Here is a 20,068-nt window from a genome sequence, read left to right on the forward strand (position 1 = left end):
TGTGACAAAAAAACATTGTGCCCTTTTGCCCCATCTCTAAATACGACATTCAGTCAGTCTTTGAAGGGTCTCGTCGGTACAACAGTATCTCTACAGGGCAGGTTTTTAAAAATATAGAGTTGATTGGCTACGTCTGGCTGAAGTTCTAGAATGATTAACATCGCTTACAGCCCTTTCAACTAATCTATGAAACACACTAAAAACAGCACTGCTGTCCCAGCAGCAGCCTCTTATCCATCTGTGTCTCTCAGGCCAGGTAGGTCTCCTGATCGAGGACGAGGACCGGAGAACTATGAGCCCATCTCTCCTCCTCAGGGTTATTCTGGGTTGGATAAACAGGAGGACAGTGTGCTGCAGGGTCAGAGACGAGAGCACGATCCGCCTGAACAGAGGTAGAAATTGATTGTCTCTCTTTACTACTTTGATGTATAAGCCTTTATTTATGCCTTTTTAAATTAACTATAATTTTTCAGGCTTTTGTTTAGAATGATAAAGAAAAAAAACACTCAAAGGAAAATTATATGAAAAAGTTGTAATAAAGTAGTTTAATTAAATTAAAAGCAACTGCCTGTGTACCTGAATGTTGTCTGTTTATTGTCTTAGTTATTTTGGGCTAGCCAAATTTCCTATGCCATATGCATTGTGTGATCTTAGACCTTTCTTTTGTGTCAGGACTGACTCGCGCTCCCCAGGCAGCAGCAGTTACCTGCCCTCATTCTTTACCAAACTGGAGAGCACGTCTCCTATGGTTATGTCCAAAAAGCAGGAGATCTTCCGCAAAGCAGAAGTCGGTGAGTGACAACAGCAAGCCCATTTTCTCAGAGACCTACTGACATTCAAGCTCAGAATATTTACTTCACTGCACTGATAAACTGATGTCTTTTATTTTGACTATGCGCCCAATATTGCGCTCCTGTACTTGTACTCTTACTCGTACTCATTAAAATGCTCCGATACCAAAAAAACAATACCACACAGTGTGTGAACAGTGCTGTGTCCAGACAAAGAACCACAGAACAACAGAGAGCAGAATGGAGTTATTCGAAATTAAGGATGTCTGTGAAGAACATGTATGTAATATAATGTTAAACATTCAATATTCACGCCTGTATAGCTGATGTGCACGAGCTGATAAGCAAAGCACGCTGTGGGGATTGAGCACGTGTTGAGCAAATATCCCTTTCTCACAGATATCACAGGAAAGTTTGTTGTTTGGTCAGGGAAGTAACTGAAGGAAATATGTTTGCTAAATGAAGCCAACTAGCATAATTCATACTATATTCTGGTTTCTGTACCCAATATTTTTAAAAATTACAAATGCAATGAAAATACTGGTACCTGTATTGGCAAGTACCAAAAGTGAAAGTATCGGTATCGGAGTCGTTCTGGAAAAAGTGGTATCCATACCACTAGGTATGTGGTACCATAGGGGGTGCATCCCTAATTTAGACAATTGCCACCTGATTAGCACCTAATTCTACCTCCCGTTTGCTCCTGACCTCAACAGGTAACGCTCAGCCAGGCACAGAGATCTTCAATCTCCCAGCAGTAACAACATCAAGTGAGTTTCACAACTTATCAGTATGATTAATTTCACCGTAAAAACATGTAACTGCATCAACACTTGCATCATTTGATGTATTTTTCTGTGTTTGTTGCATGTGTTTTATATCATAGTTTAAACACTTCTTAAATTGGTTTCAGTGTTTCCAATATGTGCATGCGTGTATGTTTTTTTTATCCTTTACAGGCAGTGTAAACCCTAGAAACCACTCGTTTAGTGATCCAGCCAGTAATCTGGGTCTGGAGGACATCATCAGGAAGGCTCTGATGGGGAACATGGAGGAGAAGCAGGAGGACCAGCAGCAGCAGCAAGCCCAGCTGGGGACAGGAAACACCTCAGGCAGTATTTCAGACAGCCGACAGGAGGCCAGCCCATCCCCTAACACAGGTTCATACTGTAAATTCACATCAATGAACATACATTTTCTCTAAAACAGAAAAAAACATACCAACATGCTGAACTTTCTACAGAGTGCTTTGTGGGTCGGCTAATTACCACGAAAAAAAGAGTGTATTGGTCTTTTTAATCTGTGTGTGGATAAATACACAGATAATACCGGTCTTTAGTGGATAATCACTCTGAATTAGAGCAGTCACAATATCGGATTTTTATTAGTTATCACAGCTATAAGCATTCATGATAATGAAATTTTCATGATATCTATAATGAAAATAAATAAATGCTATCGGTCAAATTTATCTTTTTGTTTTCTCTTTTTTTTGACCAATGAATCACACTCAAAATGAATGGGAAAGTACTTCCGGAAGCAGCGCTGCTGAGAAAGTGGAGAGAGAAAGTTTGTAACTGTACGAAAGCATCCAAAAAGAACTTACCGTTGATTGGCACATCCTACATACTGTGTAACATCTTGTTTGTTTTTTTGTTGTTGTTGTTGTTTTTTTTTTGCTAAAAAAAACTCTCACATGGGCAAGCAAATTTTTTTTGGTTCATGTTTTGCTTTTGTCTGTCATCTCCAACATGATTTTGAGCGGCAATAAGAGCTTCAAATTGTGTCGTTGTCATCTTTCTCTTTTGTAACGGGTGACAACAAGGTGCATTATCTCCGCCTACTATGTTGATGCAACAACCAGATAGTCACTGCCCCTGGATTATTTACGATATTATCAAATGTGCAGTATTAACATATCATCAAAATTTCATTTTTGAAATATATTGTGATACCTCTATTCTAGGGCTGCACGATAAGTCGCATGCGATATTTAATGCGCATCTTGTCAGTAAAGCAGTTCTGTAATCAGCGGTAAATCTCCATCACCTGTGGGCTTTCACATTGAGCAGCATTAACTACACAGAGCCGTTGTTCACTGACGAGCTGCGCTAAACCACGTTCATATTCGCGCGATTTTTTGCGCAGCTCGTCAGTGAACAATGGCTCCGTGTAGTTAATGCTGCTCAATGTGAAAGCATGCACGTGATGGAGATTTACCGCTGATTACAGAACCAGCTTTCTGACAAGATGCGCATTAAATATCGCAAGCGATTTATCGTGCAGCCCTACTCTATTCTGAATGTTTACATTCAAGACCAGACCAAATTGTGTCTAGGACATAAACCTCACTGCTGACATCCTTGTCTATCTTTCTGCCTCCATAGCAGGAAAACAGAAGCTGCAGAGTAAAGCTAGCAGCAGGAAATCAAAGTCTCCTAACCCAGGCCAGGCTTACTCTGCCGGAGAGCGGCCCTCTTCTGTGTCCTCCGTTCATTCAGAGGGCGATTACCACAGACAGGCACCCACCTGGGCTTGGGAGGACCGGCCGTCATCCACAGGTGAGCGACTTGATTGTGGATTGTTAGATGAAGTTGTTTTGTTAGTGACATTGGTTGAAATTTAAAATGGTTGTTTCTCTTTCCTCCGGCCTCAGGTTCCATGCAGTTTCCTTATAACCCCTTGACGATGCGCATGCTCAGTAGTACCCCTCCCACCTCCATGGCCAGCCCGCCTCCCTCCATGCAGTCCCAGCAGCAGCCACAAGGCGGCGCCGTGGCCCCGACGCGTGCATGGGAGAGAGAGCCACCGCTACTGTCAGAGCAGTACGAGACCCTCTCAGACAGCGACGACTGAGGCAGGTGATCCACCTCCTCCTACACAAGCGTCCACGCCCCACTCCTGTTCACCGTCGCCCTTCTTTCGCTGTCTTTATGAACCCCACTCACTGCCATTTGAGAGTGAGATTCTGCTGGTAAGGTGGACGTACGTTTGGTGCTACTTTGGTGCCCACTGGTGGTTAGAGAGAGCATTGCAGAGAGCCACTGATTTCAGGATTGAATCTGATGCTTTGATTTTTGGCCCGTTTGGGGACGAGAGCTAAACAAATCCCAAGTGAATAGAGACATGAAAGTCAAAAGGATGAAGAACTTGTAAAGAGACTTGTTTGCTGAAAATGTTTCTGTAAAGATTTTTTTTTGTCTTTAAAAAAAGAAAAAATCAATATATGTAAATAGAGTAAACTTTTGCAGTGTTTTTCCTTTAACTCGTTTTCTTTTCTGCATTTTAACATTGCTTTTTAAATTGATCCCAGTTGGATGGATTGGTGGGTGAAATAAGACACTGGAGATTTTTGTGGTCCATCGGGTGAAGAGCATTGAGCTTCCTGCTCCTGAAAGTAATGGTCTAATAGAAACTACTTCAAATGAAACGCAAAAAGGACTTCATTACCTTAGACTCTCCAGATGCGGACCCTGTCTGTGCAGCACTGTTGAGATGTTCTCTGCCCTGTTACTTTAGGGAGGAAGTCACAATCGTTCATCAACTGTTTTAGCAGGGCAGGACCTCAGCCCTTTTCTGGTGTAGGAGCTTGTCTGATTCACAGTGAAACGTCAGACATGAATGTTTCTTCAGTTTTTTTCTTTTCAGCTTGGTTCTAGTCTTCAGTAGTGGCCTGTTGCAGATCTGTTCAGAGCGTTTGGCCCTACGGTTGAATGGCTGACAGTTTGACACGAGTTGTCATCTTTATTTTGTGGTTCTAACTGTTCTTACAGGGCTTTTCTTAAAGGTTGTGCAAGGTCCGCCACCCTTCCCCAGTAACCCTTTTGCTTTTTGAAGTTAAATTTGTTTCTGGGGTGAATATGCTTGTAAATCCTCTTTTACTAATCATAAAGGAGCACGTATAACGTGTATATTCTGTCAACCGCAAAACAAAAATACAAAGATAAAAATAGGAAGTACCAAACTTGATGCATCTCTGCACCATTGTTGCACTTTTTTTCCTTAGTAATTTTGAGAAACGTAAGATCATACTACCTGCAATCTTATTCAATAACTGCAAAGTTATTCAATGTCATGCAGAGGCCTGGAATGCTTTCAGATATATTCATGTTTCAGTCTCTTACTCCATCTGCATTTTCAATTCTTGGAAATCTGACCTAGTTTTTTTTTATTAAGCTGATAAATCGGTACCATTTATCTCAGCAGCTCGCGCTCAGAGATCTGAATATCTCTGTCTGAAAGTGAAATAAGCTCAGTTTTAGTTACTTGCAGAAATAGTTCAATGTGATGAAAGCTAATGGAGGTCCCTGATATCTGAAGGCATCTCTTGATCCTGCCTTTTCCCACTTCATGTGCTTCTGCTTTGTTCGAATAACACCACCAGTCTGATCTTTACTTAAATATGATGGATTCATTTTCTTCAGATTCCTAAAAATGTTGAGCTCATATTTGGATATTTTCCACTTTTTTTCTGTAATTTTCAGCATCAATGTTATATTCATCCTGTTTTAACGGGATGTCAAGTGTTTACAATGGCATTGACAGAAATGGTGAAACTTTAATCTTAAAGAAAATTTAAATAGCTCATCACGTCAGTATATTTTACAATTCAGCTTTGCAAGGGTGACTTTTTTTTCTGGTCCGTTCTGAATCAAGACTTGAAAAAAAAAGTTACTTGTCCCCTGATTTTGAAATCCAGTGTTTGTATCACTCTGTCTCCTCAGTAGTGGATGAGAAATGTGCAGACCAATCAATAAAGTAGAACAGAGCTCCACCTCTCTGAAACAAACAGCGCTGTATCTCCTGTCTCTATTGTGTTTCTTTCCAATCAGCTGCCAGAAAAATCCAAGATATTTTGAAAAAGAAGATTTCACATACTGGCTTGGAATAACATGAGGGTGAATAAAAGATTACAGAATTTTCAATTTTGGGTGAACCTTTCGTTTAAGTTCCCCAACAGCACTACAGCAACTGAGTGCAACTAAAACATGTTACATTTAATATAGAATTTGACACATTATGTACTGCCTGTGCACCCTGCGTCTTTAATATAACTTTTTTTTCAGAGTCCTTCAGGTGAGCATTCTTGTCGTTCAAACAGTAGTGCGCAGTGCTAGCAATGCTAACATTACTGGTTTGATTCCCAGGGAATGCAAGAACTGAATAAAAATATACTTTGAAGGTAATGTACTGTAAGTCATGATTTGAGTCAAAGCTTGAGAATAATTGCAATTCCAATTATTGAAATATTACTGCCATGTTGCTAAAAACATAAATGACCACATTCTTAATTTTTCCAAATTTAGATAAAATGTCAGATCAAATCTAAGGTGTATGACTATAGCTGTTGTAAGGGTGAAGTCTGACTGGCTTGAGGTAAATACTGAGAAATATCAAGAGTTTTTGCTTATACTGTATACAGGTGTACATGCCAATATTAGATTTTTTGTTTGGATGAATCAAAAAACTGTCTGAAGCAGAATTCACACATTCACCTTCATATGTGAAGACAATTATTCTGTATTGTTAATTATGCATTTGTGAACACTTCCTGTTCGATGTGTGAGGAAGTGACAATTTCACACCACAATGCACATTCCTCCTGCAGCTTCAGTGATCAGATGAGACCATGAAGCTGTTTGGACTGTATTTCTCTGCCGTGTGGATGTTGTGCTGCTGCTGCTGTCTTGTGTATGGCAGAGGTCAGTAAATTCTCTCAAATGTTTATCAGCTCTACATTTCTTTTATTGCACCCTTTAAAGTGTGCTTTTGTCTTTGATTATATCAGTCTTGTCCATTTCTAATCCTTCACACAGGTCATGGTTTGTGTATTAAAGAAAAGCTCATTACAAAGATCTATATAACCACAGAACTGCAATCTAAAGTCCTGCTGCCGTGCCTTTTTGAACCAGCTCTCTTTGGATCAGACCTGACCATGACTTCAAGTGCTGTGTGGACTCAGATTAATAATGAAACGGTTGACTACATTTTAGAGATCATAGTAAATGGTCAGATAAGCGTCTGGAATAACAGACACAATAGAATTAATGGATTCCGTGATGCTGCTGCCTCTGAAAACTTCTCCATCCTGATTAGAGATGTGCGGCTCTCTGATCTGGGTCTCTACCGCTGTCAACTATACAGAGACTTCAACTGTTCTCTGGGCTATAAAGAGATAGAAATCAGTGAGTATGTGAATTATACCTCTTTACAAGGACATTAATAGACTATCGGCAGTAGAAACCTGATATAGTGTTATGAAGTGGATGAATTTATGCTGGCTTATATCTCAGTCATCTTTATGATTTGATCAGGTCTGGCTGCTGTCGAGTTTTCACTGCTCAGTAACTGGCAGCTCATAGCTGCAGGAGGAGGAGGATTTCTGCTGCTCTGTCTGATCTCTGTGTGTGTTTACTATACATGGACAAAACGTGAGTCTGACTACTGCTATGAGACAAACCATAATGATGTAAGACAATTCATACAACACATATGCTACTACAATACAGTAAATGTAGTGAAAGCTACATATTGTAAAGACATTATAAACAAAACAAGTAAAAGACCCGATGTGTGATGACAATATGATTCTGAGCAAGGCTGATTCAATTCAAGTCACTCTGGAATAGTTTTCAATGTGAACTGCTCTAGCCTCCCGAGATCCTGTGACCTCATATGAGGACATTATATTTTGGTGAATTTCTCTGAGACTATACATGCCACAGTTTTAAGTCTGGATGTCCTGTACAGAGCACATTCAGGGCTTTTCAGAGATACTAAATGTTTGGATGTTTCACTATGACCACTCCCTCTACTTGGTCTTAAAAAATGTCTGATATTAATTTATGCACATATAGCATACAATGTTAAAAATGTTCTACATTATGAACCTTAACCCAAAAACCTTTAGCTTCCTACACTGTAGATCACGGGTTTTCAACCTTTTAGCACTTGGCCGTTTCCAGAAATTTGTCAAGTTTTTCGTCAGGTGTCTTTTTTAATTATATGATGTCATTACGTTGCTGTCTCACCGCCAGCCAATCGCTGCATTGCTGATCGTGGTTTCGAGTATCGATACATCTACCCTTTTCGGGGAACAAACAGACTGTATAAAAACAGGGAACAAAAGAACGTGCAGTAATATTAGACAACTTAATCCAGATATTTTAATCAAATCCTATATAGCTCCTTGTCGCAAAAAATATTAATAATATTTTAGCTATACTTAAATAAAACTAGCGATTTTTTTGGAGATTTTTTTATTTTTTACTTGGCCACACCCTGCCGTAGGTCCGTGACCTCTCACGTTTGCTCTCAATCATGCCAATGAGTCTGCGCAGTGAACACACCAGTACGCCACGCCTGCCATGACGCACACCACAATTTCATTATAAGCATCAATCAAGATGGCGGAGAAAAAATATGAGCAGCACTTTAGAAATTGCTGGTTGCAAGAACCTGCATTTAAAGACTGGCTTCAGCCTATTATGGGAAATGCATCAAAAGCTTTTTGCAAATATTGCAAAGTCATACAAAATGCTAAGAAGTCAGATCTCATTAAACATTCACTGACCTCCAAGCACATGGCGTGTGCAGAGCCTTTTTCTGATCAAAGGCAGGTGCGTATATGGACTCGTTTGCATTAACTAGAAATCTCTGTTGCGGAAACGGAATGTTCTTTAGCACTTTACGTTGCTGAACACGGATCAATCAGTAGTGTTGACCTCTTATCAGATTTATGCAAAGCACGTTTTAAAGACACAGGACCTAATGCACTGCCATAATAAAAAATGTGATTGCCCCCCACTTTGTCAGTGAATTTGTGGCAGACATTGGCGAGGGACCCTTCAGTCTTTTAATAGACGAATCAAATGACATTTCTGTATAAAAAATGATGGGCATTGTGATCCGCTACTTCAGTCTGTCTCGAAACTGCGTTATCAGCCGTTACTTGCAGCAGTGGAGCTAGAAAACTTCACAGCAGACGGAATCGTTAACTCGTTGAAGTCTTGCCTGTCCTCTCTTGGCCTAGATATAAAGATGATGTCAGGACTAGGAACTGATAATGCATCAGTAATGACAGGTGTATGCGACGGCAACCTCCCGCTCTCTCTCGTGAAGCCAGTACGGAAGTGACTTAAACTGTAATTCGTCAACTGACCGCTAGAGGCTGGCTGCAAAAGGGAGTCAATCCCATAGACTCCCCGTGTTAAAATGCCCAACTTTACAGCAAAAAAAAACGTTTACAGCCTGGTTCAAAAAATGATTTTGGTCTATATAGCTAATTTTGCCCTTCATGACAACAGTGAAGGGGACAATTTTTTTTTTATAACTCATCCATTTAAATTATATTAAGCCTTAAAATTCTGCATAATTAAGGGCGTGGCCACTTGAGTGACAGGTGGATTGACGCTGCTGTCTCTATCAGCCGCTGACTTGGCATCTCTGCCCTGTTTCTGCTTTTGTTTTATTCAGTCTATGGGTTATTTTCGTGATTATTTCTTAAAATTATCAAATAAAATGTCCAATAAATGGTTAATTGTACTAACAGACCGTCCAAGTCTGGGATCCATTTTTTCCGGTGAGTGATATTGTAATGTAATTTTATCTATTTATTTATTCTTTATAATTTTATTCAAAACTCTGCTACACTCCAGAATCCGACAGACTGTGATTAGCTGTAACGTTAGGCCTGTAATTAACGTTACTCGTTAAGCGTTTTCCTCCCATAGAAAACCGTTAGGCTATAAGAAAAACTCTTAACGTGGCTTAATGAATTAAAACCGATTAAAACTGTTTTTAAAAGACGAAACTCAGTGAGAACATGATTAATAAATCATACTATGTACAGACAAGCACTGTTTTAATGCATTAAGCCATGTAAGCGTTTTCCTTATAACGGTTTTCTATGGGAGGAAAACGCTAAACGCGCGTTGCGTTCTTATCCTGGACTCATCTGCTTGTCTGCACATAAGTATGATTTGTTAATAACGTGTTTTCAGAGTTTGGTCTTTGAAAAACACTGTCTTAATGCAAGGTAACTATCTATTTGCCAGTGTAAAGTTTTCCTCTAGGTGATCCAGACCCTCTCAGACTAGACCAGTGGATGCTCAACGTGAAACGACAGAATTGGACTCCTAAAAAGGCTTCTCGTCTGTGCAGTGAACACTTTGAGCACCTCAGCGCCACCCACGTCCCGCCTCTTTGCCCATTTTCGATTATCCGGGAGTGACGCGCTGCCAAGATGGCGACGACCGGCTCCGCCCACTTTGGGCTTCAAAAAAGCTCTTCAGAATTCAACGGGTGACGTCACAGACACTACGTCCATGTTTTTTTACAGTCTATGGTGTAGTGCCGAAATTTGCACCCTGCCAGATTATGCACCCCCTAGTATTGGTAGGTTTAGGAGTAGGTGTGGTGGAGGGGTTATGATTAGGGGTGGGGTTGGGATTAGGCAATCAGTTAGCGACTTCAACAAGGGGGTGCATAATCTGGCAGGGGTGCAGAATTCGGCACAACACCGGACCTTATAACGGTTTTCTATGGGAGGAAAACGCTAAACGCGCGTTGCGTTCTTATCCTGGACTCATCTGCTTGTCTGCACATAAGTATGATTTGTTAATAACGTGTTTTCAGAGTTTGGTCTTTGAAAAACACTGTCTTAATGCAAGGTAACTATCTATTTGCCAGTGTAAAGTTTTCCTCTAGGTGATCCAGACCCTCTCAGACTAGACCAGTGGATGCTCAACGTGAAACGACAGAATTGGACTCCTAAAAAGGCTTCTCGTCTGTGCAGTGAACACTTTGAGCACCTCAGCGCCACCCACGTCCCGCCTCTTTGCCCATTTTCGATTATCCGGGAGTGACGCGCTGCCAAGATGGCGACGACCGGCTCCGCCCACTTTGGGCTTCAAAAAAGCTCTTCAGAATTCAACGGGTGACGTCACAGACACTACGTCCATGTTTTTTTACAGTCTATGGTGTAGTGCCGAAATTTGCACCCTGCCAGATTATGCACCCCCTAGTATTGGTAGGTTTAGGAGTAGGTGTGGTGGAGGGGTTATGATTAGGGGTGGGGTTGGGATTAGGCAATCAGTTAGCGACTTCAACAAGGGGGTGCATAATCTGGCAGGGGTGCAGAATTCGGCACAACACCGGAATAAATAATGGCGTGTATGCAAAATTGAAGAAAGAAATTCCTCAACTTTAGTGCGTTGCGTTTGTCACAGTCTAGTTCTAGCTGTTTCTCGTGCTTACGAGAAGACATTGCCGAAGTTTCTGGATTTCTTAGTCAGAGAGACATATAATTGGTTTGCTCGCAGTGCCTCAAGGCAAATTACATACAAAGCTGTGTATGCTGCAATTAATGGTGGTGAAGAGCCACTCAAAATAGTAAAGTCATGTGCAACAAAATGGATATGCGTGGAACCTGCTGTGCGGAGAATACTAGAACAGTGGCTGGAATTAAAAATGCTCTTTGGAGTAGTACGGGAAACGGAACGCTGTTTTATGCCAGAGGAACTCTACCGTCTCTACAGTGACCCCCAGAGCAGGCCATTTATGCTATAAATCAGGAAATCGCTATTAGAAGTACAAGCGGTGAACAAAACTTTTCAGGCTAAAACAGCTGACCCGACTCTGCTGAACGATGGACTTGAACGTCTTGTTAGTTCACTTGGCCGGAGTGTGACATCTCCCGACACAAATGTGGACTTTTTAACAGAGGACATTACACCATACCTGGATTTTCATCCACGACTTGGATACGAGGTTGAAAGAGCAATGAGAGAAGAGACGGTGCCAGAAGCAGCAGAAACTGCAATCAAAGAGCGCTGCACAAAATTTACCATTCTCCTTCTTGAAGAAATAAAACACAGCTTACCGGAGAATTTTGCGATATTAAAGAAAGTCAACACATATCAGCTTGTCATGCTCTGACTCCCTCAAAACCTTCAATTGTTGAGCTGGCTGAAGCATTTGTGACCTCTGCAGAAGAAATTGGGAAAATTGAGAGACAATGGCAAAATCTGCCCTATGTACACTGGCAAAATGTGGACAATACGGAGAAACTGTCGACTGAAGTGCACATGTACAGAGACGCAGCAGGTGACAGTCCTTTTAAAGAGCTGTGTAACCTAGCTCTGACAATGCTGGCACTCCCATACAGTAATGCAGACGTGGAGAGAGTCTTCAGTCAGTTAAACGTTGTAAAAAAAACAAACTCCGGAATCCTCTATCTCTCGGAACTGTGAACTCCATTCTTCACATAAGATATGGACTTTTGGCTTGTGGCAAATCTTGTTGGGATTACAGACTTCCACATGATGTAATCGAGAAGGTTGGGACACTGGCATCATATGAGGAGAAGAATGATCCCAATGAAGATGTTCTTTGCCTGTTTTAGATGAGGTAAGCACACATTTACTTTATACCAGGGATGTCAAACTCAGTTCTTGGAGGGCCGCAGCCCTTCAGAGTTCTGCTTATACCATGTAGTTTTCAAATAAGCCTTAATGACTTGATTAGCTGGCTCTATTAGGGTTTAATTAGGGTTGCATCTAAACTGTGCAGGGCTGTGGCCCTCCAGGAACTGAGTTTGACAGCCCTGCTTTATACTATATAGATATGCTATGAGGGGGATTTTTTTTTTAAATATATAAAAATCAAAGAATTTTAAGAGAAAAAACAAAACAAAACAAAACAAAAAAAATATATATACTATATACAATATCCAAACAGGGCAGACAGCACAGTCTAGGCAAGGGGCTCAGAGACCACTATACTTAAAAACCTCAAGGAGGCAGGGGAGGCAGCCCACTCCTAAACCCATCCGGCATAACACAGGAAGGAACATTCCCCATAATCACTCTATGTCACTGAAACACACTGGGAGAGAACGCTCGCAAGCATTTCTCAACAGAGCAAACCCACGCTCATGCCCAGGCAAAACCACCTGAGAGTCCAGACCTTTGATCTTCTCAGTGTTCTTCTGATTACATTAGGGCACCAACTACTCAGTGCATGAACATCTTGTTTTAACCACGGACACAAAAGTTATACCACAATTCATGCACAGTCATGTCAACCAGATACTGAGAGAGAGACACAGTGCATCATCGTGTCATGTGTGCTGGGATGCAGTATTTTGCACTTACTTTGTAGTAATAGAGTGTGTTGACTGAAATAAGTTTGTATGAATAAAGTTTTTGTTTTTGGATAATCATAATATCTCTTATCTGTTGTATTTGAGCAGGACAGGGATGCACTTTGGTGACACATAAAACAAATTCCCAACATTATGTCTTTCCATCATTTCCATCATGTTTGATGTGCTTGCAGATCACAAGCATTTCCTAATTTCACTTCAGAATTTTTTGTTATACCTAATCTTTTGTTATATTTTTTATACTGTCATCATTTGTAAAGTATATATATATATTTACTTTCCTTTACCTTTACCAATTTTACCTGTATTTACTTTGTTTTCATATTTGGCGACTTTTTGTGAAAAATTGAGACTTTTGAGGGTGGTTTTAGAGATTTTCTGAGGGAGGGGTTTGGCAACACTGCTCATGATACTCTGAACCATGTTACCCTCCAGAGCAGGGTTCACCAAACTTGGTCCTGGAGGGCCGATGTCCTGCAGAGTTTAGATCCAACTTTCCTCAACACACCTGCCTGGAAGTTTCAAGCATACCTAGTGAGACCTTGATTAGGTGATTCAGGTGTGTTTAATTAGGGTTGGAGCTAAACTCTGCAGGACTCCAGGACTGAGTGGTGACCCCTGCTCCAGAGCATGCAGTCCCACTCATCAGACAGTAAACACCTGCTGGAGATTCTGGAATAACAGGAGCAGATGAACTCAAGTGTGCAATTGCTGTTAGACACTGATCATTTTTATGTCATATTTAAGTAATTATCCTTTGAAGTTTTTACTTAAGTCTCTCATTTTTACCTGTCTGCCTCTACAAACCAAACAGTGTATATCATATTTCAGTATTACAAATACTAGGGATACGAGTTTGGTATATAAAATATAGCCAGACTAAAAAACAGGAAGTTACGTGGCTTTAATTTTACTGTCTTCAAATTACAATTTTCTTCAATATTTTCATCATTTGAGTGAATAGCAAAGAATGCAGATTTTGTTTGCTTAATTTTTAATGTGTTAATTGTTCCAACGTGAGGCTCATCACAATGAACTGTGAAATACAGAAATGTATCGGACAAAGACAAAAAGTTTGGTCACTTCTGATTACTTATCTGTGTTCCCAGTGTCTAGCAGTGTGAACTAGGTCTTAAGTGTTGTTTTTCTGCTTTCAATAGTTACCAGTGAATTGGTTTTGTGGCAGAAGAGGCAGACAGAAGGCCGTTTGTGGTGATAAGTGTGATGTGCTAAAGTAACAACAACTAAAGTGGGATGTGCTCAGTTTCACCAGCTATTCAAATGAAACAAAATTGCAGAAAAAAATACTCAAAATTTTCAAATGCCTCTAATGATCTGATCCACATTTTATTTTATTTTTTAACAATAAATTTTACCCTTTTCTAACTTTGGTTTCATGCAAGCACTACATTTTTTTTTTAACCATTTAAAAACTATTTTCATTTATTTTTATGTTGCATTTATGAAGCTAAGAAATTGAACCATATATATATATATATATATATATATACACTGAATAGTGTGAATAACACTGATTATCTCTTCATCACGGTACCTGTTAGTGGCTGGGATATATTAGGAAGCAAGTGAACATTTTGTCCTCAAAGTTGATGTGTTAGAAGCAGGAAAAATGGGCAAGCGTAAGAATTTGAGCGAGTTTGACGAGGGCCTAATTGTGATGGCTAGATGACTGGGTCAGAGCATCTCCAAAACTGCAGCTCTTGTGGGGAGTTCCCGGTCTGCAGTGGTCAGTGTCTATCAAACGTGGTCCAAAGAAAGAACAGTGGTGAACCGGCACGTGGGGAGCGAAGGCTGGCCCGTGTGGTCCGATCCAACAGATGTGCTACTGTAGCTCAAATTGCTCACAAAGTTAATGCTGGTTCTGATGGAAAGGTGTCAGAATACACAGTGCATCGCAATTTGTTGTGTATGGGGCTGCATAGCCGCAGACCAGTAAGGGTGCCCATGCTGACCCCTGTCCACCACCGAAAGTGCCAACAGTGGGCACGTGAGCATCCGAACTGGACCACGGAGCAATGGAAGAAGGTGGCCTGGTCTGACGAATCACGTTTTCTTTTACATCACGTGGATGGCCGGGTGCGTGTGCATCGCTTACCTGGGGAACACATGGCACCAGGATGCACTATGGGAAGAAAGCAAGCCGGCGGAGGCAGTGTGATGCTTTGGGCAATGTTCTGCTGGGAAAACTTGGGTCCTGCCATCCATGTGGATGTTACTTTGACACGTACCAAATACCTAAGCATTGTTGCAGACCATGTACACCCTTTCATGGAAACGGGATTCCCTGGTAGCTGTGGCCTCTTTTAAAGCAAGCCACAAAGCAAAAAATGGTTCAGGAATGGTTTGAGGAGCACAACAACGAGCTTGAGGTGTTGACTTGGCCTCCAAATTTCCCAGATCTCAATCCAATCAAGCATCTGTGGGATGTGCTGAACAAACAAGTCCAAACAAGTATATATATATATATATATTGAAAAGACTTGGTCCACTGGTGTTAGCCAGGTACTGTAATGTTATGTTAGCCAGTAATATTGTTATAGTTTTTATTAATATTTTGAATTTTTTTTATTTTTATATTTATTTTAATTAATGTTTTTTAGTTAACATTTTTTAATGGTTTTTATTTTATTCCCGGACTTTTTTTTCTGCATTTTTTTCCCAAGCAAAAACTATGGATGCATAAAACTGACACGTGAACAACTAAAATGGGATGCATCTTTTATGTATTTATTAAAGAAAGTTCTAACACCCAGTGCTCCAGTGTGGTTGCTTCCTTTAAATCACCCAGTAACTGGTTACAACCTAATTAGCAGCAATAACTGCAAACGAACATTTCCAGTAGTTATTTATGTGTGTTTAAATGCTGGCTTATCTTGCAAATAAAAATGACTGTACAAGTGCTCTGAAAAGATGAACAGTGAGGGCACCAATCCACCGTAGCTTGTACAGTCTAATTTATGCTCTGTTTTTAAGCAGAAATTTGTTTTGTCATGTTAATGTGAACACAAATCCTTGTGATGTGTTTTTTGTATCTTGTCAACTATTGTTAAGTTTAAACTAATTTAACTAAATGACCAAAAATGTAATATGTAGATGAAGACCCAAGAAGTAACCTCATTTGGACCTTTTCTAAAGCACCAGGGAAACCAAAGTAAGCTAATTCATACCCTTTTCTCCTAAAAAAAAATGTATGCATGTTTCACGCTGCGGTGGCTCACTCCAACTCAGTGGCGTGTAGGCTTTTGGAGCATGAACAGCATGTTTCAGGTTTGCCATTGCATTTCAGTGGGGTTTAAGTGTGGTTTCCAAAACATAATGTGTCTTGTTTTCAAACCATTCTGAGACCTGTTAATAGGTTTCAGATCATTGTCTTGCTGCATGAGCCAGCTGTGCTTCAGCTGCAGTACACAGACAGCTTTACTTTCTCCTGTATAGAGAACAGAATCATAGTTCCTTTAATGGCAAGGCAATGGCAAGAAGTAGATAAACATCACTGTTTGACTGCTGGTATGAGGTGGTTTTTGTGAAATGAAGATTGAAAACCATGGTAAAATGCATAAACTTCTTGAACAGCATTATACCTTAGTATTTTTGTTGTTTGCTTTGTTTTAAATTATTAAGAAAGAAAGAAAGAAAATTGTTTTCCATAAACCAATTGTTCACTGTGGTTTTACAAAGTAGTCTACTTTTTTTTTCAACTTTTTCAGGAAGTGACATGCTCAACAAATTCTCACCTCACCGCCTTGAACTCAGTGTTGTTGTTCTTTTCTGTTGCAGCTTCAGTGATCAGATGAGACCATGAAGCTGTTTGGACTGTATTTCTCTGCTGTGTGGATGTTGTGCTGCTGCTGCTGTCTTGTGTATGGCAGAGGTCAGTAAATTCTCTGAATGCTTCAGTGAAAATGATGTTATTTATATATTTTCTTATGTTTATTATCTGTACTGTAACCTATATTGTTTTAATTGCATCATGTATTTAATTTTTTTTTTCTTTCTACTTCATCAAGCTCTTGTCTATGTCCAATTCTTCACACAGGTCATGGTTTGTGTATTAAAGAAAAGCTCATTACAAAGATCTATATAACCACAGAACTGCAATCTAAAGTCCTGCTGCCGTGCCTTTTTGAACCAGCTCTCTTTGGATCAGACCTGACCATGAATTCAAGTGCTGTGTGGACTCAGATTAATAAAACAGTTGACTACATTTTAGAGATCATAGTAAATGGTCAGATAAGCGTCTGGAATAACAGACACAATAGAATTAATGGATTCCGTGATGCTGCTGCCTCTGAAAACTTCTCCATCCTGATTAGAGATGTGCGGCTCTCTGATCTGGGTCTCTACCGCTGTCAACTATACAGAGACTTCAACTGTTCTCTGGGCTATAAAGAGATAGAAATCAGTGAGTATGTGAATTATACCTCTTTACAAGGACATTAATAGACTATCGGCAGTAGAAACCTGATATAGTGTTATGAAGTGGATGAATTTATGCTGGCTTATATCTCAGTCATCTTTATGATTTGATCAGGTCTGGCTGCTGTCGAGTTTTCACTGCTCAGTAACTGGCAGCTCATAGCTGCAGGAGGAGGAGGATTTCTGCTGCCCTGTCTGATCTCTGTGTGTGTTTACTATACATGGACAAAACGTGAGTCTGACTACTGCTATGATGTTAAAGCAAACAGTATAAATGTAAATAAATATGCTAAGCTAGTTATAAATGCTGGTGAAAGTAATTATATGTCATCTTTAATCAATACATATGTGATCAAGTCTTTCTGGAATGGTTAACTGAGAAGCCTGTTAAAACAAGTGGCATTTTAAAAGAGCACATGAAAAAATTATTTGAGCTGCTCTTTCAGAAACTTTTTGTATTCATTCCACTGCTGAACGGCAACATACATCAATGTAACCTTCAGAAACTGATCAGAACTATACATCTTTGGTTATTCTGCCAAGACACGTAAGAAAGTGTGCCTTAAATCTCCATATCGTTTTGTTAATAACTGTAAAAAAATAAGAATCTTCTCTTTTCTAAGGACAAACAGTCAATGAATCAGTCAACCACAGATCTCACTACTGCCATGATGTGGATGGTAAATCTTACTTCTCATTATAAACTATATTGTTATATAAACTAATGCCTGCTGTGGTCTAGAATGAGTCTGGATATTTTGTGATTGAGTAATCTCAAGAAATGCTTTAATTACTAAATAGTAACTTACATTATTAATAATTTTCCTTGCTCTTTCAGGAGAAACAAATGCTGACATAACCTATGCATCAGTTGTTTTTAAGTCACACAACTGCCATGACAATGAAGGTAATTTTATTATGTCAGTTATGTTGTATTACAGAATTTTGAACTGTTTCGCTTATACTGTACATCATGTGACACAATCGCTCTCTTTCGTGAGACATTTTTCTCATGTTTTTTTTTTTTTTTAATCTACTCCCTAATCAGTTCTTCTAAATAACGACGCTGTAAATGTCTCTGCATCAGAACTTGTCAGCTCAGAGAAGGTCCTTTACGCTACTGTCAAGCAAAGAGACAGAAGATGAGCAAGTGAGCAGCGACATATCCTAATTAAAACACTCAAGAAAAAACTAATGATTCTAGAGAACTCCCGTCTTGTATTGTTTGATTTATCAGCAATTGAATCTAACAGGAGTGGAAATGCTGTATAGGCTTATCTTGCAAATAAAAATGACTGTACAAGTGCTCTGAAAAGATGAACAGTGATGGCACCAATCCACCGTAGCTTGTACAGTCTAATTTATGCTCTGTTTTTTTAAGCAGAAATTAGTTTTGTCATGTTAATGTTAACACAAATCCAGATTACATTTGTCTTGTGCTGTTTTTATTAGAGTATTAGAGACACGAATCACATTTTGAACTATTTTTAATTTTAAACTAATTTAACTAAATGACCAAAAATGTAATATGTAGATGAAGACCAAAGAAGTAACCTCATTTGGACCTTTTCTAAAGCACCAGGGAAACCAAAGTAAGCTAATTCATACCCTTTTCCTCTTAAAAAAGAAAGAAAAGAAAATCTAAACCAAAAATGTATTAATTTATGAGAAATGAGTGAATCGACCCTAATTGTGGAAAGAGTCTAATGTTTATCTAGAATGTATATTGGCTTTGTCTTTACCTTTTATATTTATTTGAAAGTCATACTCTTGGCTCAGTTGCATGAGGCTGTGAGTTGTAACTGTGGATGGATGGTGTGAAACTGAACTCAGCTACTTTATCACCTAAACCACTGAAGTCTTTGCAGACAATGTGACAGGACCACACATGCAACAGTAAGGCACGATAAAACTGGTGTAGGAGCAGTAACTGTCTATCTGGTAAAGAAGCATGTTATGGATTTGAGTTAGTATAAAGCCACTCCAGGCCAAGATGCTTACAGGAAACCAGAGTGGAAATCCCCATATCCATGAACGTCTTCACAAAAAGCCACAGCTTCTGTTTTGTCGCATAGTAAATATTCGGTTGTGCAAGTCTTGTATGAAAATGTTTTCTCACTACTGATGCTTCTTTTTTTAATTCCTAATTAAAAACAGCTTTCAAAACTGCCTGTAAAAGTTTCATCACAGTTTCTTCATATTAATTAACATAAGGCAAAACTGTATTTGCAGACTGTCTTGTGAGCATACTGCCTGACATAAAAAAAATTATTCTGTCTAGTTGTAAGGATGAGATTAAGCTCAATGACATGTTTCATTTTGTAAGTACATTAGATTTACAGTAGACCTGACTTGAAAAACAATTGTTCAATAATTCAGCTGTATATGACTCCAGTATTGTCATAGTTATACTGGAGCTCTCTGCACATTAAGTGCTGACTTTGAGCTTAATTTTGAACAGGCAGTATTTAACTTGTGGCAGTTTATTTGATCTAAAACATATCATCACTGACAGAATGGTGCTAATCTAAAAACACCACAATATTTGGAAGGAAACTAGCGTGCACTAGCAGAAAAGTTAGATCATCTAGAATCTGGAATCAGGTATCCTCTTTGGGTTGGTTCTGAAGTTGTGGTGAAGTGTTGTCAGAAATGTGATTATGCATGTGTGCTG

At 39.5% G+C, this 20,068-nt stretch overlaps 3 protein-coding genes across 10 annotated transcripts in view; all 3 read left to right on the forward strand.

The window, feature by feature from the left end:
* Positions 1–4,914, forward strand: part of LOC107676644 (nuclear receptor corepressor 1-like) — a 120,927-nt gene extending 116,013 nt beyond the window's left edge. For all 8 annotated transcript variants that reach the window (XM_016471230.1, XM_016471236.1, XM_016471232.1 and 5 more), the window contains 6 exons: positions 252–392; positions 673–791; positions 1,508–1,561; positions 1,751–1,951; positions 3,179–3,352; positions 3,448–4,914. In XM_016471230.1, coding sequence (XP_016326716.1) covers positions 252–392; positions 673–791; positions 1,508–1,561; positions 1,751–1,951; positions 3,179–3,352; positions 3,448–3,647 — 889 coding nt within the window. In that variant the 3' untranslated portion in view covers positions 3,648–4,914. The remainder of the gene's footprint in view (positions 1–251; positions 393–672; positions 792–1,507; positions 1,562–1,750; positions 1,952–3,178; positions 3,353–3,447) is intronic.
* Positions 4,915–5,008: 94 nt separating this feature from the next.
* LOC107676646 (uncharacterized) lies at positions 5,009–7,504 on the forward strand. Its single transcript, XM_016471240.1, has 3 exons — positions 5,009–6,493; positions 6,608–6,976; positions 7,106–7,504. Exons 1-3 carry the CDS (start codon positions 6,421–6,423, stop codon positions 7,366–7,368), a joined length of 705 nt encoding a protein of 234 aa, XP_016326726.1. The 5' UTR covers positions 5,009–6,420; the 3' UTR covers positions 7,369–7,504.
* Positions 7,505–16,744: 9,240 nt separating this feature from the next.
* LOC107676645 (uncharacterized) lies at positions 16,745–19,559 on the forward strand. The gene is made up of 6 exons (XM_016471239.1): positions 16,745–16,849; positions 17,015–17,380; positions 17,510–17,626; positions 18,018–18,074; positions 18,233–18,301; positions 18,443–19,559. The coding sequence occupies exons 1-6, from the start codon at positions 16,777–16,779 to the stop codon at positions 18,538–18,540; spliced, it is 780 nt and encodes a 259-aa protein (XP_016326725.1). The 5' UTR covers positions 16,745–16,776; the 3' UTR covers positions 18,541–19,559.
* The last annotated feature ends 509 nt before the right edge of the window (positions 19,560–20,068 follow it).

The sequence above is a fragment of the Sinocyclocheilus anshuiensis genome, unplaced genomic scaffold (genome assembly GCF_001515605.1).
Source record: "Sinocyclocheilus anshuiensis isolate Anshui unplaced genomic scaffold, SAMN03320099.WGS_v1.1 scaffold344, whole genome shotgun sequence".
Lineage (NCBI taxonomy): Eukaryota > Metazoa > Chordata > Actinopteri > Cypriniformes > Cyprinidae > Sinocyclocheilus > Sinocyclocheilus anshuiensis.